The sequence below is a fragment of the Camelus ferus genome, chromosome 17 (genome assembly GCF_009834535.1).
Source record: "Camelus ferus isolate YT-003-E chromosome 17, BCGSAC_Cfer_1.0, whole genome shotgun sequence".
Taxonomy (NCBI): Eukaryota; Metazoa; Chordata; class Mammalia; order Artiodactyla; family Camelidae; genus Camelus; species Camelus ferus.
Window position 1 is genome coordinate 24,057,859 of NC_045712.1, and position 25,787 is coordinate 24,083,645.

General features: G+C 43.2%; 3 protein-coding genes across 3 annotated transcripts; all 3 read right to left on the bottom strand.

The window, feature by feature from the left end:
• Positions 1 to 9,789: 9,789 nt before the first annotated feature.
• Positions 9,790 to 11,456, bottom strand: IQCF2 (IQ motif containing F2). Its single transcript, XM_032459430.1, has 3 exons — positions 11,439 to 11,456; positions 11,174 to 11,266; positions 9,790 to 10,330 (listed from the first exon to the last, which is right to left on the bottom strand). The coding sequence occupies exons 1-3, from the start codon at positions 11,454 to 11,456 to the stop codon at positions 9,947 to 9,949; spliced, it is 495 nt and encodes a 164-aa protein (XP_032315321.1). The 3' UTR covers positions 9,790 to 9,946.
• Positions 11,457 to 14,246: 2,790 nt separating this feature from the next.
• On the bottom strand, positions 14,247 to 18,660 carry LOC102516647 (IQ domain-containing protein F5). Its single transcript, XM_006174165.2, has 2 exons — positions 18,538 to 18,660; positions 14,247 to 14,803 (listed from the first exon to the last, which is right to left on the bottom strand). The coding sequence occupies exons 1-2, from the start codon at positions 18,658 to 18,660 to the stop codon at positions 14,378 to 14,380; spliced, it is 549 nt and encodes a 182-aa protein (XP_006174227.2). The 3' UTR covers positions 14,247 to 14,377.
• Positions 18,661 to 19,359: 699 nt separating this feature from the next.
• Positions 19,360 to 22,400, bottom strand: IQCF3 (IQ motif containing F3). Its single transcript, XM_006174070.3, has 3 exons — positions 22,383 to 22,400; positions 20,510 to 20,554; positions 19,360 to 19,758 (listed from the first exon to the last, which is right to left on the bottom strand). Exons 1-3 carry the CDS (start codon positions 22,398 to 22,400, stop codon positions 19,360 to 19,362), a joined length of 462 nt encoding a protein of 153 aa, XP_006174132.1.
• Between the last annotated feature and the right edge of the window lie 3,387 nt (positions 22,401 to 25,787).

Sequence of the window (25,787 nt, forward strand, 5' to 3'; positions counted from 1 at the left end):
GATACAAGCAGCATTAAGTTCATAGGCACACAGAACTAGTGCTCCAACTGCTAGCACAAATTTCAGCTTAGTACGTAAATTACTAACCTGTCCATCTCCATCAAACTTGGGACTGTCCCTGTACATCTAAGGGAAGAAATCACCACTTTGAATATAAATACCTCCACGAGAAAAGGGTAATTCAGTTAGGGTTAGACAAAAGATAAGTGCAGGTACTACAGAAATAGCTGTTGGAGATAACCATAAAATTTTTTAACACTAACTGCGTGGAGTGAACCACATAAGCTACTAGCTGTTGAACACCAGTGTTTTCAAGATACGACTTTTATAAACATGTTTTATTTGTTTGCTTATACCATCAAGGGGGGGTGGTTTTGAGTGTTACAATGAAGGTATAATGAGCTAAAGGTCAATGACCAAACTATTTTAAAAGCCACCTTGATTTCAGCTGGTTCTGGACAGTCTTTATCACATCGCAACAGCTGCAGCCCCCTCTTCATTTATCTACGTTTGTGTCCCGCCCCTTTCCCTTCTGCCTCATTCCCGCCGAAGAGATTTTACTGTCATATTATTATGGGAAGCAGAGGGGTGACTGTCTTCTGTAGCTGCTTCAGGGCTGAGTAGGGGCATGGACCCGGCCTATCAGAGAGTAAAAAAATCTTTGGATGCCTGGTGTAGGGTCCCAGGGGCAGGATGGCTTCTGTTTTAAATCAGAGGGCGGAATGGGCTGGAATCCTCGTGTAGCCTTCACTTTGACATGGAACTGTTGTAACCTGGAAGATGCGACTTTACCAAGAGGTTAAAGAGGCAGGGTCCAAAGAGGAAGAGGAGTATGACCATTCCTGGGCCCAGGAGGGGCAGGAACCAAGTAAGGCTAGGGATGGTGCTCTGACTGGTGGACCAGATGGCATTAGGGTCTGACCCCTGGTTGCAGTGGTGTAACCGTGATGCCTGTTCATAAATCTTTTTGATGTCCATCTGGATCTGGCCTGAATTAATGACAGAGGTACAGCAGGTTTTGTTTCTGACCTCACAGACGCCATTTTGCTTGGCCAGCAATTAATCCAAGGCCAATCCGTTGTCCATGACTGCATTGACCAGTGAGTTTAAAGAAGCTGAAAGTCTATTTAGGGCACTTCCAGTGGTCAGGGCTAGTGTTTCTAAAGTGCTGAATTTCTAGGGTTACCTCCTTGTAGGCAAAGCTTCCCCATGGAGCTGCCTATCCCCCTTCCCGTCCTATTCTTGCCAGTGTTAATCTGATTGACTGTGACTGTGAATGGGTCCAAATGTCCTTATGTACAGGCTCCCTCGTGCCACACATTATTGATATAAGGCTAAGCATTTACATAGGGGCCACATTTGCCCTGGGGTGCCCTTGTCTTTGGGCCCTCATTGTGGGGAGTGCCACATGTCCAGACATCCTGAAGGTGCAATAAGAGATCTGGGAGAAGAGCAGTTCATCAAGGAAGCAGCCATCCAGATCCATGGAAGGGACAAGTTATGAACCCAGGGTGGGGAAAGGGGCTCATTAGTGTCTGCAAAGTAGTCCAGGAGAATTCCATGCCCTCGGCTTAGATGAGACAGTATAGTAAGAAGGTTTTGCCCAACAATTCCATAGAAGAAACCCATGCCCCTGCCATGTTATCTGTGTCTAGCCCAGAAGTCTTGTAGGCCAGAAGGGGATGGGATGATGTATTCAAAGAGCTGAGAGAAAAGACTGCCAACCAAGAACACTATATCCAGAAATGTTATCCTTCAGATTAACATTAAGGGCAGACAAAGAAAAGCAGGGTGAGTTTATCACTAGACCTGCCTTGAAAGAAACGCTCAAGGAAGTTCTTCAAGTTGAAATGAAAGGACACTCAGAAACATCCTGGAAACACATGGAAGTGTCAAACTCACTGGTAAAGTCAAATATATAGTCAAATTCAGAATGCTCTCATACTGTAATGGTGGTGCATAAATCACTTTTTTTCATTTTTCAGATTTATTAGGTAAAATTGATACAGTTTGACTCACAGACAACATAGTGCATGTAAATACATATATGCAATATACTACACATATTTTAAAAAATAAACATATGTGTACTATTCAGTGTTTTTAAGAACAGTTTAGAGCTTTAACTTTTTACCCTTGCATAGTTATCAAAGGAATAAAACCAACCACAAAATAAGAATGAACAGAATGCAGTAATCCAATCATAAAGGACAGTCAAATGTGCTTACACATATAAAGAAATCAATCATTAAATTATAAATATAAGTAATTCATTTGTGTCCTTTTTTAGATTCCACATATAAGTGATATCATATGGCATTTTTCTTTCTCTTTCTGGCTTACTTCACTTAGAATGACGATCTCCAGGTCCATCCATGTTGCTGCAAATGGCATTATTTTATTTTTATGGCTGAGTACTATTCCATTCTGTATATTTATACACCAGGCCTTCTTTATCCAGTCATCTGTTGATGGACATTTGGGTTGTTTCCATGTCTTGGCAATTGTAAATAATACTGCTATGAACATTGGGGTGCCTGTGTCTTTTTGAATTTAATTTTTCTCTGTGTATATGCCCGGGAGTGGGATTGAAGGATCATATTGTAAGTCTATTTTTTTTTTTTTTTAAGGAAACTCCATAATGTCCTCTGTAGTGACTGCATCAATTTACATTCCCACCAACAGTGTAGGAGGGCCTTTTTCTCCAAACCCTCTCCAGCATTTATCGTTTGTAGCTTTTTAATGATGCCCATTCTGCTGGTGTGAGGTGATATCTCACTGTAGTTTTGATTTGCATGTCTCTAACAATTACTGATGTTGAGCATCTTTTCACATGCTTGTTGGCCATCTGGATGTTGTCTTTGGAGAGATGTCTATTTAGGTTCTGTCCATTTTTTGATTGAGTTGCTTGTTCTTTTGATAGTAAGTTGTATGAGCTGTTTGTATATTTTAGAAATGAGTCCCTTGTCAGTCGCATCGTTTGCAAATATTTTCTCCCATTCTGTAGATTGTCGTTTCACTTTGTTGATGGTATCCTAGCTGTGCAAAAGCTTTTAAGTTTAATTAGACCCCATTTGTTTATTTTTGCTTTTATTTCCATTACTCCAGGTACTGGTTCAAAAATATATTGCTGCGATTTATGTCCAAGAGTGTTTTGCCTACATCTTACTCTAGGAGTTTTATAGTCTCTGGTTTTACATTTAAGTCTTTAATCCATTTTGAGTTTATTTTGTGTATGTTTTTAGAGAATGTTCTAATTTCAGTCTTTTACAGGTAGCTGCCCAGTTTTCCCACCACTTATTGAAGAGAGTGTCTTTTCTCCATTGTGTATTCTTGCCTCCTTTGTCATAGGTGATTGACCATGAGTGGGTGGGTGTGTTTGTGGACTTTCTATCCTGTTCCATTGATCTATGTGTCTGTTTTTATGCCAGTACCATATTGTTTTGATTACTGTAGCTTTGTAGTAGAGTCTGAAGTCAGGGAGCATGATTCCCCCAGCTCCGTTCTTTATCAAGATTGTTTTGACTATTCAGACTCTTTTGTGTTTCCATACAAATTTTAACATTTTGTGTTCCAGCTCTGTGAAAAATATCGTTGGTAATTTGATAGGGATTGCATTGAATCTGTATATTGCCTTGGGTAGTCTGGCCATTTTAACAATATTGATTGTTCCAATCCAAGAACAGGGTACATCTTTCCCTTTGTTTATGTCACCTTCAATATCTTTCATCAGGGTCTTACAGTGTTTGGAGTACACGTGTTTTGCCTCCTTGGGTAGCTTGATTCCTAGGTATTTTGTTCCTTTTGGTACAATGGTAAATGGTATTGTTTCCTTAACTTTTTTTCTGCTATTTTGTTGTTAGTGTATAGAAATGCAACTGATTTCTGTATGTTAATTTTGTGACATTTCCTCTGTTCCTTTTTTTTAAAGCATGTTGTTTAATACATAAGTGTTTGAAGGTTTTCCTGATGCCTTCCTGTTATTGAATTTTACTTTATTCCGTTATGTCAGAAAAATACTCTGTATTATTTAAATTCTTTTAAATTTGTTGAGGTTTGTTTTATGAATCGGGATGAGTCTATCTTGGCGCATGTTCCTTGGTTGCTTGGTATTCTGCTATTGGATGGAGTGTTCTATGAATGTCAGTTAACCCCTGTTGGTTGATGTTTTTGTTCACTTCTTTTGTAGATTTTCTGACTTTTTCTGTCTAGTAGTTCTATTGATTGCTGAGTATGGTGTTGAAGTCCTAACTATAATTGTGGCTCTAACTTTTTTTTCAGCTCTGTCAAGTTTTATTTCATATATGTGGGAACTCTGTTGTTCGGTGCATACAGAATTGGGATTGTTATGTCTTCTTGGTGCATCGATCCTTTTATCATTGGGTAATATCCCTTTTTATCTTTATTAATTTTTTGTGCTCTGAAGCCTATTTTATGTGATATTAATATGTCTATTACTATTTTTTAAACATTTGTTAGCATGATACATCTTTTTTCATCATTATACTTCGAACCTACCTGTTTTGTTGTGTTTGAAGTGAATTTTTTATGGACAGCATGTAGTGGGTTATGTTTTTTAATGCAATCTATCAATCTTTGTATTTTAAATGGGGTACTTAGACCATTCACCTTTAAAGTAATTATTGATCACGATTAAGTCTGCATTTTATTTGTATTCTGTTTCCTGTTTCTCTTTACCTGGATTTCTGTGAGTTACTGGAACAGTTTTTAGAAGTCCATATCTAAAAATGTATATTGATTTTGAATATATGACTTTGAATAACTTCTGAGTGGATGCTGTAGGTAATACCATGTACTTACATAACTGACCGCAGCCTGTATTGATGTTTACCACGCTGAGTGAGGTATTGAAACTTTGCTTCTACTTCTGTCCCTTCACCCTCCTCACTTTTAAAATGTAATTGCCTCAAGTCTTCTCTTCCATACATTGAGCACCAAAACAGATGTTATAATTTTTACCTCAACCATCAAGTGTGACTTTTGAATCTCAGAGAAGGATAGTCCATTAGACCTAATTTTACCCATTCCACTGTTCTTTCATTCTTGAAGTTCTAAGCCTTCTTCTATCATTTCCTTTCTGTTGTTTCTTTTAGCCATTCTTTAATGATAGATCTGTTAGTGACAAATCGTCTTAGTTTTTCTCTGTCCGAGAAAGTTTTTATTTCCTCTGAATTCCTGTAGGATGGTTTTGGGGGATAAAGAATTTGAGTTTGACAGTTGTTTTCTTTCAGCACTTGAAAAATGGGATGCTTTTTTTCTGACTTTGATTGTTTCAGGTATTTTTGAATTACTTAAATTATTTTTTCCTGTAGGGAGTGCGTTGTTTCTCTCTGGTTGCTTCCAAAATTGTTTTCTCTGTGTTTAGTTTTCCAAAGTTTGATGATGACGTGTTTTGGTATAGATTTATTTTAGTTTATTCTCTTTGAAGCTTGATCAGCTTCTTGAATCTGTAGGTTTATGTATTTCACTAAATTTGAGAAGTTTTCAGCCATTATTTCTTCCAGTAGTTTTTCAGCATCACATGCTTTGTCTTCTCCAGGGACTCCAATGATATAGATGTTTATCTCTTTTTTATTGTCCCAGAGGTCCCAGAACCTCTGTTCATCTTTTTTTTTTTTTTTTAGTTTTTCTCTCAATTGTTCAATCTGAGTAATTCTATTGATCTACCCTTAATTTTTTTTGGGGGGGGGGGAGCATAGGCAATTAATCTTATTTATTTTTTTTCTTAATGAAGGTGCTGGGATTGGAACCCAGGACCTCATGCATGCTAGGCACACACTCCACCACTGAGTTATACCCTCCCCCTGACCTTTAAGTTTAAAAATTTTTATTTTATGTTGTCTCCAATGTAATATTGAGCCCATCTAGCAAGTCTTTTTAAAATTTCAGTAATTGTTTTTTCAGCTTTATACTTTGCATTTTGTTCTTTTTAATGTTCATTTCTTAAGTGAGGTTTTCTATTTTTTCTTTTGTTTCCAGACAACTTGTAATTACGTGTTGAGGCAATTTTTATGAGGATTGCATTAAAATTGTCGTAAGATAGTTCTAAGATCTGATTCACTTCAGGATGAGTTGATTGTCTTTTCTCATTCAAGTTGTGATTTTATGGGTTCTTGGTATAATGAGTGATCTTCTATTGTATGGTGGAGATTTTGGATATTATATTAGGAGGCTTTTGATGCTATGTAAACCTTCTCTTTTAGAAGGCAGCATCTTGTTTAGATTTAGCATGTGGATTCTGGCCTCCTTTTGTGGACCCTTTTTCCAATGAAAATTTTCTTTTCTGGGCTCCTTCAATGCAATTCTGCTTTATTCTTTTGGTTCTGCTGGATCCTTTCTGGTGTCACCTGCGAGGTGGAGGGCTTTTTCCTGGGTCTCCTGTTGTCATTAGATGGAAGGTTCAGGATGTTGGACCTCTGAGGTAGAGAGCAATACCCTCACCAGTTCTCTGGCCACCTGGTTGCAGTGGGTTTCCCACTCTACCTGTGCTGGTGCCCCTGGAGGAGAGAAGGGACTACCTGGACTGCATTTTGCTGTTGGGTGGAAGGTGATGAGAGTCCTGTTCCGGGTCGTCTCCCGTGGCTGGAAGGACAGGCAGGGACTGCTGGGTCTGGGTTGCCTCTGCCACAGATGGAGGCCAGGAGATGCTGAGGAACAGGAGAATGCCCTCTTTCCCCCATGTAGTTTGGGGCAGGAGATGGGTTGGCATGCTCAGGTTCTACTGTTGCTGCTGTGGGTGGATCAGGCCTGCTTCTGTGAGCAGATTAGAAATGCAGTGGGTTGACCCATGTGGGTTCTGCTGTTATTGCTGCTGAGGACAGGTTGGGCCACTGCTGCTGTCAGATGTGGTGTGTGGAGTGGGTGGACAAGCCTCGGTTCCAGTGCTGCTGCAGCTGCTGTGAGCAGATCTCGCCTGCTGCTACCAGTGGGGGTGGGGCACGGGGATGGTTGTCTCATATGGGCACTGGAGTCACTTCCGTAGGAGATTCATTTGAATGTTGTCACTAGGTATGGGACTCCCTGCTTAGTCTCTGCTGGCCTTCCCCTTCTTTTAACCAGAAAGGTCATGCTTTTCTTGGTCTGTTTGCTTGTTTTGTTTTGTTTTGTTTTCCCTATGCCTGTTGGTGGTTTTAGGTTGTAGACATCTCTGCTGTCCAGTCTGAAATATATGATAGGTAAAAAGAAAAGGCAGGGAATTCATCAAGTTGTACTTTAAAAAATCTTGAGATTCCTGCTGAGTTACCATCTTTCCACATTAAGAGTCCTTTTATAATTGTCTGTTGAATTATTTTCAGAATATTTATTTTGTGTTTAGAGAGGAGGAGAAGGGAAAAGTGAGTTGACACCATCCTATGCAAGAATTGGAAGCTCCCACTCCTACATCTTTAACCAGATAAAGCACAAAACTTAGATTACCCAAAAAAACTGTTCACAAGTATACATAGCAGATTAATTTGTAATCACCCAAACTAGAAACCACTCCAAGATATTTCAGTGGGGAACAGCTTCTGATACATCCGTGTGACAGAATGGCACTCAGCAATTGAAACAAGTGAATACCCACAGCACCACCGAGAGCTCTCACTCACATTACGCTGAATGACAGAAGGCAGACTCAAAAGTCTACAAACTATTAATTCTTTTATGTGACACTCTGGGAAAGGGAACACAATAGGTACAGAGTGGTTGCTAGGGTCGGGTGGTAGAGTAGTGGGTGACTACAAAGGGGCCCAGGGGAGTTCTGCTTTACGTCTCCTGAAGGTCAGTTGTAAGGAACATACTGATTCTGTGATATTAAGGAATTATTGTGGATGTTGAAAGATATGATACATTGATGTTACATTTTTACGATGGTCTCACCTATCAAAGAGATATTCTCTCTGAATTAAGTGGTATGACTTTTTTTGTTTGCCTTTTGTAAATTATGTTTTTCAGTAAAAAGTAGTAGTTAACTCCGTAGCCTAATGTAGAGAGGATGCGTAAGGTCTGAACAGAGAAATAAGCATTGGATTTTGCCAGTGGGAATATTGGTGATGTTGATCAGTGCAGTCTCAGTGGAGTGAGAGGGGAAGATGCATGACTGGAATGGGTGGAAAAGAAAATTGTAGGAACAGAAGTGGAAACAGTGACGGCATGTTTTATACCATGAGGAGAAATAGAGAACTGGAAAAGAAATTGACATCAGATCTTTTAAAGATGGGAGAAGCAGACATTGATCATTTGGATAGTGGGGTTATGAATGCAGGATCACGTATTTGAGATGGCACAGGATAGTGGAGGGGGTTAGGCTTTGATGGGATCAAAGACCCTTCATGTGTTCCAACTGGAGGGAAGGCAGCAAGTGTGGTCCAGATGGAGCTGGGATGGAAAATGAGGCGGTAGGAAGATGGGGGTCCAGTCTGCTCCCATTTCTTCAGTTAAGTGTGTGGTGACATACATCATTGTTATGGAGTTCAAGGGGAGAAGATGTGGAATTGGACGTTGGGAGAGGAGGTGATATGAATTATTCAACTCAGAAGAAAGAAATGCAAAGACACTAGGGAAATTTCTTGGGAAAGTTGTATAGTGGAGACCTGCCGTCACGAATATCAGCTGAGGCCACCCCTCGTGGTTGTTGCTCTAGCCTCGCTCCATCTTCTGCAGGCACAGAGCAGGTGGATGACTGAGTCCATCCCATACAAGTTTACAGAGGGAGGGCCAAGGGAAGTCAAGTTATGCAGGAGAGAGTTTACAGTAATTAAGTACAGCATCTTAACTGGGTAAAAACAGAGATACAGGGGCTTCTCAGGTGTGATGCTGTAAAACATTTTTTGTAGAATCAGTGGACTGGAAGACCTTATCCCATCTGAAGGAACCTTCTATTAGGGATCTTTGAAAGGTGAAGTGGAAGGAGAGAATAAAGTAAAAAGAGAATGGAACACCAGAAAAAGCAATTTGGACAATAGCATAATTGTTGGTAATGGTGAGGTTTAGAGCCAGTCTATTCAATGGAATAGCCACTAGCCACATACGGTTATTTAAACTTAAATCCATTTAAATTAAATTAAAATAAAAAAATTCAGTTCTTTAGTTGCACCAGGCCCGTTTCAAGGGCTCCACAACCATGTGTGGGTAGTGGCTAGCACAGTGGACAGCAAGCATACAGAACATCTCCATCATTACAGAAATTAGTATTGAGTAGCACTGCTTTAGCATGACCACAGGAGTGAGAATGGAGACAAGAGTAGGGTTGGGGGTAATATGAGAGGGAGCCCTGTTTGTTGCACATCTGTCGGGGGGTGTTCTGGTCAGGGAATTGTGGAGATGGAGTTAAAGGGCCATGAAGTCCTCTTTTCTACCTGTCCCCAGGGGCATCACCTGCTCATCAGCATGTCCAGTGATACCTGCTAAGGCCGGCCTCCCGTCCTTCACGTGGGGCTGCACCGCCCTGCTCCCAGCAAGTCAGCTACACATTGACCTTTTCACTAGGTGATTGCCAAGGACCCGTTGTCTGAGGCATCTGAGATGGCAGCCAATTCGCAACCCCAGGCTGACAGGGAAGAGCCTCAGGGTCTGTTGTCATGTGCAGAGGTACCCAGAGTCTCCAGGAAGATGCAACCCACCTGTCTCTCAGGTCCCCGGTGAGAAGAAAGGAATGGGGCTGGGATCGGAACTGGGACTTGTGGCTCTGTTATGTGTCAGGGTAGAGTAGGACCTCAGTTTCTTTTTAGACAACTAAGTAAGTAGCATGTGGACCTTGTCATTCCAGAGCAGGGTCCATGGGCACAAGGGGAAAAGCTCACTGAAGTTCTCTCGCAGAGAGGAGAGGAGGCAGCATGGCTTAAGTCCTCAAATTTCCATTAGGTTGGGGGAGAGGATGAGACATATGAGATCAGGTTAGAGCTTTACTGGGGACGGGAGACACAGTGCCCCTTCTTGTCCTCCCTCAGGGGTTGATGATCTCAATGTGGAACTGCAGGTGAGTGGCTGTGACCACACAGTGGCCCCTGAGGAGAGCACAGGTCTGGCAGTTGTGGCATTGCCAGTGGCACTGGATGATGTAGATGGCGTTGAGCACCTGGCAGTATCGCCAGTGGACGCGCCACATACGGACCAAAGACTGGAGCTTGACCACCGCCCTCTCGGCGTGTGCGTAGGTGATCAGGGCTGCCCTCCGCTTCTTCTGCAGCCGCCTGTCCAGGGTCATTCTCCACCAGCACTGAATGACCCAGGCCCTGAGGGCCGCATGCAACAAGGTCCGGCGTACCAGGGTGCCCCGCCACCAGGCCTGGATCTTCGTGGCTGCTTTTATTCTCTCTTTTAAAGCTTTCTAGGCAGAGATAAGAGAGACCACTCAGGGAACTGCCTGCCACCAACTTCTAGGATATTGCTGGAAAGGGCCTGGATTCTCTTAACAGTCAGCCTTTACTTGGAGAGTTCAGGAGAGTTAGCCGGACACTGCCTAAGAGGCAGAAGTCGTGGGTGGTGAGTCCTCCTCTGTCAATATGGACACATCACCTTGCCCTGAGTCACAGCATCCTCCTCTTGACTAGCTCACAGGTGCTTGGGAAAAACCATTAGGAACTAGGAGGGTGCAGTAGGGATCTGAGGGACTTGGTTAGTCACTCTCTACCTCTTCGGTATTTATTGGGTTTGGGAGATTTGGCCTCAATGCTTTTGCCTAGTATTCTCTGCTAATTCTAACCCCATTGGCTGATTTCTTTGTGCCACAACAATGTATTTCAATCTGGCAGTAGGTTTTTTAACACCTTCATCACATCCTGTGCCCCTAACCTTCCCATAATTTCTTTTTTAATGGGGCTACTGGGGATTGAACCCAGGACCTCATGCATGGTAAGCAGTGCTCTACCCTGAGCTCTACCCCCCCCCCCCCCCCCCCGTACTCCCAGCTTTCGCATATTGTGAACTTCCTGCTCTTCCATTCAGAGTCCTCACATTCTCATCTGTTCAGGCATGTCTTAATGGCTTTCATTCTTTCCAAAACCCAGACCCAGAGAACCCATGCTCGGAAGGGAGTGGAGGAAAAATAAGCCAATATTGAGTTGACTCCTGATTATTTTAAACTCTGGAGCCACAAGAGGCATGATTCCACACCCTTGTGACAGACAGGAATGTTCTGGATATCTGTGAACTATGTGGAGATTTTACCTACCTTTTTTTTCGACAGCTGCCTCTGCTTCTTCATCTTCCATGCAGTTATTTCTTCCGAATCCTCAATTACAATTAAAATTAAATGGCCATCTTTCTGTTATCAGAATTAAACAAAATGAATGGATGAGCTAAGACTACTGTTTGTCTGTAGGCTGTACACAGAGATGCCCACGGCCTCAGTGTCCCTTCTTTTCCCCAAACCTGTGACGTCCAGGTGATCACCACCCACCCCGGGCCTGCCAGGTGTATCTGGCCATGTCTCTTACACAAAATCGAATCCCCATGGCGCCTGTCTCTAGATGGTTCTTTAGCTTTGATTTGTCTACTTCCCAAGGTCTGGCATGAGTAATATGAGGGAAGGAGCTATGACTTAACAATCGGTTTATGACATGAGGATTAGGATATTTGCCACATAAGTGAGTCTTCCTCAGAAACAAGCTCCATGGAACTTGATCTCCCTGTTCAGGTCCCTTCTGTCAGAGATGTACCAGCGCTCAGAGTGGAGGGATTGGGCACCTAAGTGCCATTGTGTACCAAGGCTCTCCTCCAGGGAGGCCTGACCACGTCCTTTCTCATTCTCAGTCACCCGGGAGAGCAGGAGAGACTGTGGCAGTCTGTCTCCAGACAGCTCTCTCGTGTCTTCTCAGACTTGGCACTTTGTCTCCCCTTGATTCAGGTCTCAGTCCCTCAGTGCACCGTAGGAACTGGAAGGAGAGAGACTAGATGAATCTAGAAAGCAGTAAAGTAAAACCTTAAAATTAATTAAATAGAAAACAAAAATGAGTGGTAGATGATAAATGGAAAAGGTGATCTTTTTCAAATTACTGCCTCTGTGCTGGGTGTCAGAGCACGTGGGATTTTTCATGAGTCTTTTAAGAACAGAGTCTCTGTTTCATACAGCCCTCCAGCTCTCCCCCGCACAAGCCCCGCTGGCCTTCAAAGCCAGCGATTCTGGGTCCTTGTCATCCAAGTGCAGGATCCCCGGGCTGCGGAGCCCAGTTTGGGGCTCAGACCCCTGACACCTTGGGGAGAAGCTCTGCAGTCATTGTCCTCCTTCTGTTTGTGGGTTGTCCCCCGGGGGTTTGGGGCTTGAGTGTACTGTGTCTCCACCCCTCCCACCCATCTCGTTGTGGTTCCTTCTTTATATCTTTAGTTGTAGAAAAATATTTTCTGCTGGTCTTCAGGTCATTGTCATAGATAGCTGCTTTGTTAATAGTTGTAATTTTGGTGTGCCCGTGGGAGGAGGTGAGCCAGGGTCTTCCTGGGCCACCGTCTTGGCCACACCTTCAGGTTAGCATTTCTTGATGATTCTTGCCTGAGTTATTTATTACTATAGTTGTCTCTAAGCGGTGAATTTCTAATACCATAATTTTTCGTACATATATTAGTTGCTTTCTACTGTAAGGAAGATATTTCTCTTCTCATTAACTTTTCAAATATTAATTTGTATCAGTGTGAACTGATGGGTTCATATTTAATTCAATAGGTCATAATCTGCTGTCATCATAATAGCTTTGGTGCTGAAAATGACCGAAGTTTGGCCACTGGGAGCCCTTCATGCTGGTCTCTATTCTTTTGATGTGTCCCCTTTACCTTTGATTCTTTCTTTTTTTCTTTCTTTTTTTGGGGGGATGGTGGTGGTAATTAGGTTCATCCATTTGTTTATTACTTTTGGTGGAGGTACCAGGGATTGAACCTGGGACCTCGTGGGTGCTTGGCATGTGCTCTACCACTGAGCTATACCCTCCCCTTTCTTTTTTTTTTTAATTCGAGTATAGTCAGTTACAATGTGTCAGTTTCTGGTGTACTGCATAATGTCCTAGTCATGCATATGTATATACACATGTATTTGTTTTCCTGTTCTTTTTCATTAAAAGTTATTACAAGGTATTGAATATAGTTCCCTCTGCTATACAGAAGAAATTTGATTTTTACCTATTTATATACAGTGGTTATCATTTGCAAATCTCAAACGCCCAAATTTTTCCTTTCCCACCTCCTTTCCTGCAGTAACCAGAAGATTGTTTACTATGTCTGCGAGTGTGTCTGTTTTGTAAATGAGTTCATTAGTGTCCTCCTTTTTTCTTTTTTTTAATACTTCACACATGAATGACATCATATGGTATTTTTCTTTCTCTTTCTGGCTTACTTCACTTAGAATGATGAATGTCCTTCTACTCCACCATCTTGGCACTCCCTTCACCTTTGATTGTTTCTTACATTGAGATATTAGACTTATGAGATAATAGAAAATATATATTGATCTTTGCCCCTAGACCCTGGCACAAAACTCCTGAAACCTTTGTAATTTCTTAAGTGATAAGAGCATCTTTTGTTCTAATATTTAGTCTTTGAACTGGATCCTGAAACAGAGCTCCTGAAATTCTTGTGATTTCCTGGGTGACAGACGTGTCATCTGTTCTCATGAGGTGACTCTGGGTGAGCTCTTAGAAGGACTAACAATGAAAGCTGGTCATAGAAAAGATCAGTCCATGATTAGAGTGTGGCATTTCCAGCTTCACAGCCCATTTTCTTGAGAAGGGAAAGGATTGAAATGGATTTTTCCAAAAAGTGTCAGAAATTAAGTGTTTTGTATGAGTACTAAAGGAGACACTCAGGGAGAAGACTTGTACGAGGCAGAAACTGAGCTTTTCCTACTTCAAAGGGGAAGAACTGGAGGTGTTTCTAACTTAGTGAGGTTCCCTAGATCCGCAGCATCACCAGGAACCTTGTTAGAAATACTCGTTCTTGAGAACCTGATATGCTGAATGAGAAATGCTGAATGGTGCCCAGAAATCTGCTTTAATGAGCCCTGTTCTAAAATTAATGGGAATACACTGATTGATTCAGAGCATCAGATGACCCAGGCCTTCATGCTGCAGAACTGGTGGTGGTGGTGGTGGTGGTGGTGGAGGGGGCACAGATGATACTGTGAAGGAGTTTCCCTGGAGTTTGGCTGACTTGGTGGCCCTGCAACCCCAAGTCTCCTACCCATGGCAGACATTACTAATCAATCCCAGGCCCCACTCATCCAGCCCCTGGCTCTCAGAATCCTCCTTCACATGGGGCCCCCGACAACTCCCACTGCTTCCTCAGAGCTGACCTGTGAGATGCCCAGTATCTTCCATCAGTTACCCTGACCCCTCACTGAGATGAGGAGCTTGTCTGACAGAGACCTGGTGACACAGTTTTGGAGCCGACCTGATCAGTTCTTTATTGGGAAGGGGATGCAGTCTGTAATCCGACAGATCTTTGAACCCAGAGAGATCTCAAGCTCAAGTCCTAGCCGACTTGCTGTGAGTTCATAGCTGCCCTGGAAAAAGCCACGGTTTTGACATGTATACCAGCGCCAGTAGACCTGGATGATGCGAACAGCGTTGAGCAAACGGCAGTAACGGAGGCGGATGCGCCACATGCGGACATAGGACTGTAGCTTGACCACTGCCCAGTTTTGCCGCATGTCCTGCTGCAGCGCAGCCCGCCGCCTCTTCTCCAGCAGCTCGGCCAGCTTCTGCTTCCACCACCACTGAATGATACACGCCCTGAGCGCCGCGTGCAGCAGCGTCCTGCGCACCAGGGCGCCCCGCCACCAGGCCTGGATCTTTATTGCTTGCAGCTCTTTGTCAGGGGCCTGTAAGGAAAAAGTGGGGACAGTCAGGGGACATTCTGGACACACCTCAGTCCCGGAGTGAGCCAGGAAGGAGTCCTGATCCTTCATCAAGAATGGCCTCTTCCTCAGAAATTCAAGAGCACTGGGCAGGCCCCTGGCTGGAGCCAGAAGACCAGATAGGTGTCCTGTCTCTGTCACTCTTGGTTAACAGACACACGACGTGGAACTCTGAATCTCAGGGACCTCATCTGAAACCTGGGGCACACCTGCCCTAGCTGTCACCTGGTTACGTGGCCCTGGTTGGCCAGTCTACACAAGAACACCATGATCTATGGGTCAAAGGTTTATCACGTTCCTGGGCCTGAGCACCCACCTGGGATGCGTATCACTTCCTTCAGCCCTCGCCCACAGCTGGACAAGGGGCATCCTTTGCTCTGCTTTCATGCCTGACTCCAGCTCCAGTGCACAGCCTGCGCTCCCCCTCTGTCAAGTCATAGTGTCAGAAGTCTGCCTGCGCCGCACAGTTTGGAGTCTTTCTCACTAACTGCTCACTTTCACTTTTCGTTCTCACACCTTCAACTCCAGTTAACACATGTACACGCACTCAGGTAAATACACACACACTTCTACATAGTTTTAGACTTGTTTCCCTGCACTTGACTATGCATCCCCTAAACACAGCCCTCAGCACCCCCTCCCCAGCCTGGCATGGTCTGATTCCCACTTGTCAGGGTTTCTCCTCCCCACGACCAAGTCTCCATGTCTCAGTCACACCCATCTTTCTCGGACAGAGAGGGAACTAGGACAAAAGGACAAGGATGAGTCAGTTCCTTTTTGTTCCAGGTCTGGTAGGACAACCTTTCATCCTGGTTGGCCTGGGACATTCTCAGTTTATGGTGGTTGTTCCTGAGCAATAATTCATAGCAGTATCTTTCACTCATGAATGTATCCTGCTTTGGGTGACAAATTCCCTGATCATCCCAAGCTATGGGCCACATGGAAGACAACCTGTCACTCCTGGATGACTTTGATCAGACATGGTGCAGGTCAGGATCCCCCTCAACTTTGAGGGCCTCTATCAGCCTACCTTTGCTGTGGTGGGTGAAGATTGAGGCTTTTCTTTCTTTTTTTTTCCCGTTGTTTTCAATGTGGTTTTATCAAAATCCTTCGTTATGATTTCATCCGACTTGCCACCCTTCTGTAATCAGAGTTTAGAGGGGAAAAGTATGGGTAGGTTGTTCTCTATAAACCCTTTACCAAGTTCACTACATGCTCAACCTTCTGCCTTGCCTAGAGACCCTTAGATAGGGACTCACATCCTTAATTAACTGTGGAAATGCACCTTTCCCCTGCCTGCAGCTTTGGGTGGTCTGGCTCTCTCTTACACATCGAATGCCCATGACTTGGAAAAAGGTGGTTCAAATCCCTCAGGTCTGTGAGTCCCTAAATTTCCCAAAGTCAGGAGCTATGCTTCTATCGCTCTTCAGATCTGTACTCTTCCTTGAGATCCATACGGGTTGATGTAGGTATCAGTAGTTCATTTCTTTTTATTGCTGATCAGTTTACCATGGTTTGAATGTACTACAGTTTGTTTTGCTGTTCATTCATTTAGCTGTTTGTGTTGTTTCCAAGTTTTTGGCTATTATCCAGCTATGAAATTTTTGTACAAGTTTTTATTTGGACAAATGTTTTCAATTCTCTTGGGTATCTAAGGGTAGAAGTGCTGGGTTATATGGTAATTCTGTATTAACTTTTTGAAAGACCATCAGGCTGTTTTCCACTGCAGTTACCCCATTTTACATTCCCATAGCGTTGCATGAGAGAGAGTTTTTCCAATCTTCACTACCTGCTGTATTTTAGATATTCCAGTACTGCAGAGATAAAGCCAACAGCATTTCCTGATAGGTTGATATGGGAGGGAATGAATGGAGGTAAGTAAAACAGTATTGAGAGAGAAATTTCAATCAAACAGACTGCGCGAATGGTTAAGGCATAACGAGAAGCAAGTTTTGGACAGAAACATAAGGTGTGGGGAGTGAGAGGTTTTGTTTCTGCTACATCATGTCCGAAAAACCAATTAGACATCACAGCAGGATGTCAAGTGGTATGTTGCACTTTGGGGTATGGAATGCCTAGGAGGTATCTAGAATGGAAATGTAGATTTGAATAAGGATAGAGCGAAATATTTAAGACCACATGACCAGATAGGAGTAAACATAAAGAGGAACGAAAAGAAGTTTGAGGATTGAGCTCCTCATAGGCTGATCAGTGGAGAAGCCATTGATAAGAAAGAGCAGCCAGTGTAGAAAGGAGAAACAGGACACTGAAGGTGTTCCTGAATCCAAAAGGAGAATTTCAAGGAGAGAGTTTTCAACTGTGCAATCTGATGCAGACAGGATGACAAATGAGAGCAGAGAATTGACCACTGGACTAGGCAGGTTAGTTGGTAATTTTAGAGTGTTTAGTTTTTGTCATTTAATGAAACACTCAAAACATGGAGGCTTCAAACAACATTCGGTTCTGTGAAGTCACAGCTTGGGCTAGGCTCTTCTGGGTGATTGTTCTGCTTTCAGCAAGGCCCACTCAGATATATGTGGTCAGTTGGCAGGCGAACCGGGGGGGGGGGGGCTGGTGATGTAGGATGGCCCCATCAAAGATGGCTCGTCTCTGCCCCATGTGGTCTCTCATGCTACAACAGTAATCTTCTGTGCATGTGGCAGATGGCTGTACAAGGCTTTTTAGAGCCTAGGCTTGCAACTGGCACAATACTGTTTCTGTTGCATATTGTTGGCCAAAGAAAGTCCAAAGGAAGCCTAGATACAAGAGGAGGCAAAGTAGCCTCCATCCCTTGACCAATGGATTTAGAGTCACATTGCAAAGAGGCACAGATACAACCAGGGAAGTAATTTTGGTCATTTTCGCCACAGTCTCTCTCATTGAGTACCCTTGATGAGCATGGTTTCTGTGGAGTTGGAGGTACGGGAAGCCCAGCTGGAGGGAGTGTAGGAGAGAATGGGAGGAGTGGAAGGGGAGTCAGTGACAACATATTTTGCTATGAGGAGATGTAAAAGCTAGAATAGGGGATAGTCTGGATGGACTTTTTAATTATGGGGCACACTTTGTATTGAAACCCTGACCAGGTGGAGGAAGTTAACTCTGTGTTGCCTGCAAGCATGTAGACCTCAGACCAGTTGGAACCAAAAGGTTGATGTTGATTCCCGGTTACTCACTATCAACCAATCAAAAGAATGTCCATGAACTGATCATGCACTCCCACAGCCCTCTCAGCACGTAGCCCCTTCCTCTTTTCTTCATATTACCTCTGAACAAAACCTAAAAAGTCAGGTATTGGTTCTTCGGGACATGAGTTTACCTTATCCCCAGGATTGCCAGCTTTCCCAATAAAGCTATCTTTCCTTTTACCCAGCAGATGTCTCTTAATATTGAATTCTTAAACGATGAGCAGTTGAACCTAAGTTTGGTGACACAAGGACTAGGGCGAGGCCACTCAAGTGTGGTGTGCCTTTGTTACTGCTGAGATAAGTACAGAGATGGAGAGTAAGCATTTAGAAACTTCAAAGCAAATTGAAATAGTAATTTTATGTATGTTCACTCTAATAATTAAAAACAAGCCTTATATTCTGTGTTCCTTTTCCATTTATTTTTATCGTTTTACAAAAGATTTGGTCTATGATGGATTGGATTTAAAAAAAAAAGGTCCTTCCCTGTAGACAGCTTCAGAAGGATTGATTTACAGTGGGATCATAGGAGTGGATGACTAAGCTAGGATGGAAGCCAAAATCACTGGAGGTGAGAGGCAGGGGGCTTGGGGGCATCATCCAGTCAATGTTGAAGTCACTAAGAATGATGTCATGCATAGGGGGGAGGTGATTGATATCAGTGAGAATGTTCTTAGTGTTCAGAAGCCTGGAGAAGCTGGTCCTAAGGAGGGAGGATGGAGGCAGAACTCAAGTTTCTTAAGATCATGATATCTGCGATTTCCCAGAGAAAGTAGTATCCAAGTTAGCATGAAGCTTGCAAAACCTTGTGTCCAGTCATCACTAAGACCAGCCTCCTGTGCTTTCTCTAGGCTGCTCTGTTCCCAGGAGAGCCACCCAAGTAACTGACTTGGGTAGAAATAGAAAGCCAGTGGGTGCAACCCCAGCTAGCCCGTGAAGGCAGGCTGAGTGTGTGGCATGGGCTTGGAGGCAACTCTTATAAGGGGAGGTACCCAGAGTCTCCAGGAATATAAAGCCCAACACTTCCCAATTGCAAGTTTAGGAGACAAGAGTGGTGCTAGGGCTGTGGAATGGGACACCTGGCTCATCAGCAGTTTCTGATTTGGATAGAGTCAGTGGCATATGGCCACTGAGTCTAGAGTAGGAGCCATGGGCAGTAATGGGTGGGGGTGGAGGAGGGAGGGAGAGGTACCTATACTGAAGTATTTCCCCAAGCAGAAGAGGAAGGGCAGGGCCTGAATCCTTGGGTTCCCCATCGTGTGGGAGTCACTGAAACACACAAAACCTGGTCAGACATTTATTGGGGCAGTGGAGCCAGTTCCCCACTCTATAGCACTCTTAGACTGATAGGATTTCAATGTGGAACTCTGGCTGATTGAAAGTGCCTCCATACTGTGCCTGTGAAACATCATTGGTCTGGAAGGTGAAGCAGCTCTTTGGGGCTTGGAGTATGCAGATAGCATTGCACACTTGGCAGTAACGTTGATGGCACTGCCACATGCGAACCCAGGACTGGAGCTTGACCGCCGCCTGCTCCTGGACTACATAGTTCTTCAAAATGGCCTGCCGCTGCTTATGCAGCTGCTTCCACACGAGCGTTTTCCACCAGTACTGAATCATCCAGGCCCTGAGGGCGGCTGCCAGCAGGGTCCTACGCACCAGGGTGCCACGCCACCAGGCCTGGATCTTCCCAGCCGCCTTCTCTCTTGCTCTCTGACGTTGTTTGGCAAGAAGCAACTAACCAAGCAAAGCAGAGGACTCCCAGTGAATTTGTTACCATCAAGCACAGCTCTAGTGTCTGCCCCAGAGGACTTGATCTACCCTCTTAATAGTCGGCCTTTCCCCTGTTGGTTCTGAGGACCCAGGAAACCTGGGTGGGTTCTTGACTCTACTTCTGTCTTGTCTGTGATCATGAACACATCTGCTCATGCTCTGGGTCACAGAGTCTTTGTCCATAAAATGGAGATAGGCTTCTTGTCCTGTGGTCTTCACAGGTTCTTGGAATCAGTGGAAATGATTTCTGACCCAGAAGACCTCACTTGCACGTAAGGAACCAAATGGTCCTCATGAGGATGAACCTCTGCATTTATAGCTTGCATCTCAGCCCAAATTCCAGCCCATGATGCTGACTCCTGATGCCTCATACCATGTCATAGCCCCTTGGGGTCTCCCCCCAGCTTATTTCTTTTGATGTCCACTGCTACCTCTCAGTCACCCCCATATCCTTCTAGGCCCAGGCTGCTCTTTCTCCAGCTCTCCAGTTCCCCCTGTACTGCATCCCACCTTCCATGTTGCCTGTGGGCATCCTGATTCCTCACTTCTTTATCCTTAACACAGATCACCCAGAGTAGAGAGGATATTTACAAGAACTGGAGGGCAATACTGAGCTGACTCTGGTGAGACTAGAGATGGAGTCTCCACTTCCAGGGACTCTCGTGTCAGAGGGCAAATGATCTGTGGGTCTCTCATGCTCCTGGACCCCACCTACCTTCTGCCTCTCTCTCTCTGCTGCATCATCATCTGGAGCAGATTTCTGCAATAAAAATGTAGGGAGATACCAAGTTACCCAGGACATTTTTCACAGAACTAGAATAAGTAATCCTGAAATTTAAATGGAATTACAAAAGACCCAGAATTGCCAAAGCAATGCTGAAGAAAAAGAATGAAGCTGGAAACAGCTGTCTCAGATTTCACACAATACTACAAAGCTATAGTAATCAAAACAGCATGGTATTAGCACAAAAACAGACATGTGGATCAACGGAACAGAACAGAGAGCCCAGTAATAAACCCACACGCCTATGGTCAATTAATTTTCAACAAAGGAGGCAACAATATACAATGGAGAAAAGATAGTCTCTTCAGCAAATAGTGTTGGGAAAACTGGGCAGCTGCATGTAAATCAATGAAGTTAGAACACTCCCTCACTCCATACACAAAATAAACTCAAAATGGCTTAAAGATATAAACATAAGACAGGACACCATAAATCTAGAAGAGAACATAGGTGAAACATTCTCTGATATAAATTGTATCAATGTTTTTGTGGGTCAGTCCACCCAGGCAATAGAAATAAAAGCACCAATAAACAAATAGGACCTAACTACACTTAAGAGCTTTTGCACAGCAAAGGAAACCATAAATAAAATGAAAAGACAATCTACAGAGCAGGAGAAAACATTTGCAAATGATGCAACTGACAAGGGCTTAACTTCCAGAATATACAAACAACTCAATAACAAAAAAACAAACAACCCAATCCAAAAATGGGCAGAAGACCTAAACAGACAGTTTGCCAATGAAGATATACAAATGGCCAATAGGCACATGAAAAGGTGCTCAACATTGCTAATTATCAAAGAAATGCAAATCAAAACTACCATGAGGTATCACCTCACATCAGTCAGAATGGCCATCATTCAAAAGTCCACAAACAATAAATGCTGGTGAGGGTGTGGAGAAAAGGGAACCCTCCTATATTGTTGGTGGCGATGTAGTTTGGTGTAGCCACTATGGAAAATAGTATGGAGATTCCTTGAAAAACTAAAAATAAACTTGCCATATGATCCAACAACCCCACTCCTAGGCATATATCCAGAGAAAACTCCAAGTCAAAAAGATACATGCACCCCAGTGTTCACAGAAGCACTATTTACAGTAGCCAAGACATGGAAGCAGACTACATGTCCATCGACAGATGATTGGGTAAAGAAGGGGTGTGTGTGTGTGTGTATGTATGTATACACATACAGTGGAATATTACTCAGCCATAAAAAAGAATGAAATAATGCCATTTGCAGCAACATGAATGGACCTAGAAATTATCATAAGTGAAGACAGACAAAGACAAACATATATCACTTATATGTGGAATCTAAAAAAAAAATGACCCAAATGAACTTATTTACAAAATAGACTCAGAGACATAGAAAATAGACTTACAGTTACTAAAGGGGGACTGGGGAGGAGAGGTATAAGTGAGGATTTTGGGATTAGCAGATATAAACTACTATATACAGAATAGATAAACAACAAAGTCCTACTGTATAGCACAGGGAACTACATTCAATAGCTTGTAATAACCTGTAATTGAAAAGACTATGAAAAAGAATATATATGTATAACTGAATCACTATGCTATACAAGCAGAAACTAACACAACATTGTAAATCAACTGTACTTCAGTAGAAATAAAAGAAAAAAGAATGTAGAGAGAAAACATGAGTGAGGATCAGCCTCTATGCAAAGTCCTCATAGCCCCAGCTCCCGATTCTTTCACTGGGTCCTCTGAAATCATCTGCTGTTTCTCTCGGCCATGGGGCAACTCCCCACCCCTGAGGAAGGGAGCGTCTAAGTCTTACACAGCATTTACTGCCCATGGTTTGGGGGCAGTGTTTCAGGTGTTCACACCCCCCTCTGGTCGCTGCTCCATTGGCCCTGGCAGAGGCAGGAAGGATGGTAGATGAGGAGATAGTCACGATGTCACAAGGGCAACTATGACTCAGGAACCATATTGACTTTTCCAGTCTCAAAGTTGTTGGATAAAGTGGAAACACACCTGTCCATTTCCCTCCTACCAGGGATGGACGTGGGTCTTCGGTAGAGCCACAGCCCCAGAAAGTCTGCCTTCTCCCAAGGATGTTCTCTGGTCTGGTCCACCCACAAGACTGTCCTGTCTGCAGCCACTGAGTAGAGCAGCTCATATGATGCAGAGGAAGGTGCGTGGGCTCAGGCTGTCGCCCATGCCCATCTGCTTTGTCTGCCAGGGTGCCCTTCTTCAGTGGGTGAGAAAGTCCTTCCTTTAATGGGGATCAGCGTGGGTATGGAGGATGACTAGAAGGGGCCAAGGAAGGGTTGGCGTGGATGTACCTCAGCCAATTTCTATTCCCTCCCTCCAGCTGTAGTAATCCCCTGTCCTTCTGAAGCTGTTTTGTTGCATTTAGCATGACAATACGTGTTCCTTATAACAAAACAAGTCCTTTTATCCTATGTCTGAAAGTTAGTGAGCTGGAGGAATTTCCCAAACATGAGTCATTACCTAGGAGATAGAGATAGCATCGCTCCCTATCCTACCCCCCGCCCCCACTGTGGAGTCCTCTGGTTGTGGCGGTGGTCATATTTTAAAGGAGTCAGTTATCCAGGCTTGCTTCAAAAACCAGCTGTTTTCTGTCTGTCTTGACAGACACTTCCCAGCCACATTCACTTTCTCTTAACGGACTCTGGATAGCTCCCTCTAGATCCCAGCAACACGCTGACACTGGCATGGCCTCTTTATTTGAAGGCATTATCTATCAACTTCTCACTAAAGAAGATGCAGATTTAGCTTTCTGCCCTACTCAGAACAACCCCACTTTCCCCTCCCCTCTTCCTCCCCATGAGGTTTTTTGCAGTTGAGGTCCAATCATGATTTAATGTTTACATTTTCTTGACTGCACAGGTGCCATGACACTGTGCCATGGAGCACACTCCGATTCCCTTTCTTCCCAGTTTCATAGAAGCTCTTTTTATTACCAGGATGTTTAAAAATATGCATAATCGGACAACAGATAATGACTCCATATGTACTCATGACCCAGCACAACCCGTTTGTCTCCTCTGAATTAATTTCTGAGTGACCTCCCATGATTGTCTACAGCAGTCAATGCTGCAAGGAGCATTTTCCTCTCTTTGCAGCTGTGGGAGGTGTTTTCCAGGAATACACACGGGGTGGCTTGCTGAGTCGGAGGACAGGTGGCTCCTCCATGCCACTAAATCCTGGCAGATTGCTCTCCACAGTGGCCGCACCAGCACCAGTCTAATCTCTGTCAATCACTGACTAATTTTTCCTGAACTGAAAGATGTCAGGTGGTATCGCCTTGCTGTTCTAATTTGCATTTCTCCGACCAGAGACTTGAGCAGAGTGTGATTCTTAAGGGTGGGTACCTGGGCTCCAGTCTTGACACAGACCCTTTCTGGCTGTGTGAATTTGGCAAGTCTTTCAGCCTTTTTACGTCTGTTTCCTCCTGGGTAAAGTGGAGATAGTGACATAGTTCCTCCATCATGGTGCTGTTGTGGTGACTCACGCAGGTGAAGTCCTTGGAATGGCATTGTGTTCCCATACTTCTCCGTGTCTTTTAGCTCTTGTGATTACTGCATCTTGGCCATTTGGTATCTGTGTAATTGCCTGATCCTATCCTTGTCCTCTTTTTCTACTGGATTCCCAGCATTCTCTTGTACGACTTCCTTGGATAATCCTTTGCTGGATAGAAATGTTGCAAATATCCCTTCCCAGACATCATCTGCCTGTTAACTTTTTCCATGATGTCTTTCGTTGCACAGATATCTTTCCATTCATTTCCCCCTTTATAATCATGCTTTCCCACCCAGGGTCACGTATTTTTTTCTATTAGATTCTCATTTATGTTTTACATTGACATCGTCCCCAAGTGACAGAAACATGATCCTGCCCAGTGTGTCTCCCTCTTTCTTGTATTTAGTCCCTGATTTTGATTGAGCACATTCTATCATAGTTTCCTAAGGAAAGGTGCATGGATGTGCATTTGTAGAGAGTTGCATGTTTGAAAATGACTTTATTCTAGTCTCAAGACTGGTAGATGGTGTTGCTTTAGTATAGAATTCTAGATTGAAAATCATTTTCCTCAGAATTTTGAGGACTTTTTTCCAGTTTCTTCTAGAAGTCTATTGCTACTCTGATTTTTTTTTGTCCATGGGATATGACCTATTTTTTCCTCTCTGGAAGCTTTAAGATCTTTTCTTTATCCCTGATGTGAAGAATTTATTGTTGTTTCAATATATATACTTACGTAACGAGTACACCATTCTATCCAGGTCTTAGATTTGTGGCTTCAATCCTACTCTCTAGAAACAGCTGTCGCACCTCCCCTGACAGTTCTCTCAGCTAACCATCCCAGGTCCCTCATACCCAATAAACATGTTGTTCTCAACGTCTCCAAGATTTTTCTCTCATTCATTATGTTAGATGCTTGATTAGCCTTTTAGTTTAGAAAATTCATGTCCTCCAACTCTGGAAACCTTTATTGTATTAGTTAAAAAATAATAATTTCTCCCCTTCAATTTTCTCATTTTCATATATAAATCCTATTAGTGAGATCATAGATTGATCTTCTAATTTTTCAATATTTTCGACATTATTTTCCAACTCTGTATTTTTTGTTCTATTTTTTGGAAGATTTTCTCCATTTTTAAATTTTTTAAAAATTTATTATTTTTTTTTATTCTCTCCATTTTTAAAAGAATCTTAACTTTCAAGAGCTCTTTCCTGTCCTCCAAATAGTCTTTTCTTTAATGGGATACTATTCTTATTTCATTGATTTATCGTCTTATTAGTCTATAATATTAGTTATAGGGTTTTTTTTTTTAACATTTTTCTTCTGTTCCCAGTATTCCCTCTATTTCTTTTCTGTTTTTGTCTCAGTCTTTCATGTTAGAAGATTTATGCAAATTGTAACAATTTACGTTGAATGTTGCCTATTTATGTGTAAGAGAAGAACACTAAAAAGTCCAAGGGAAGCTCAGCGGGCCTGGGTGGGGCTTACTAATGCTGTTCAGTATAGACTCATAAGGCAGAGCTGGGGTTTGCTTCAGTGGGGGAGAGCCTAGCCATCAGTATTCATTTGTCTTACTCTTTGGAGCTTGTGTAAGGTTGCATGAGTGGTCTTATATTCACATCTTCTGCTGTGGAACTTTGAAGTTTCTTCCCATAAGGGAACAGAATCCATCTTCCTGTGCCTTGGGTTTGGCTACGT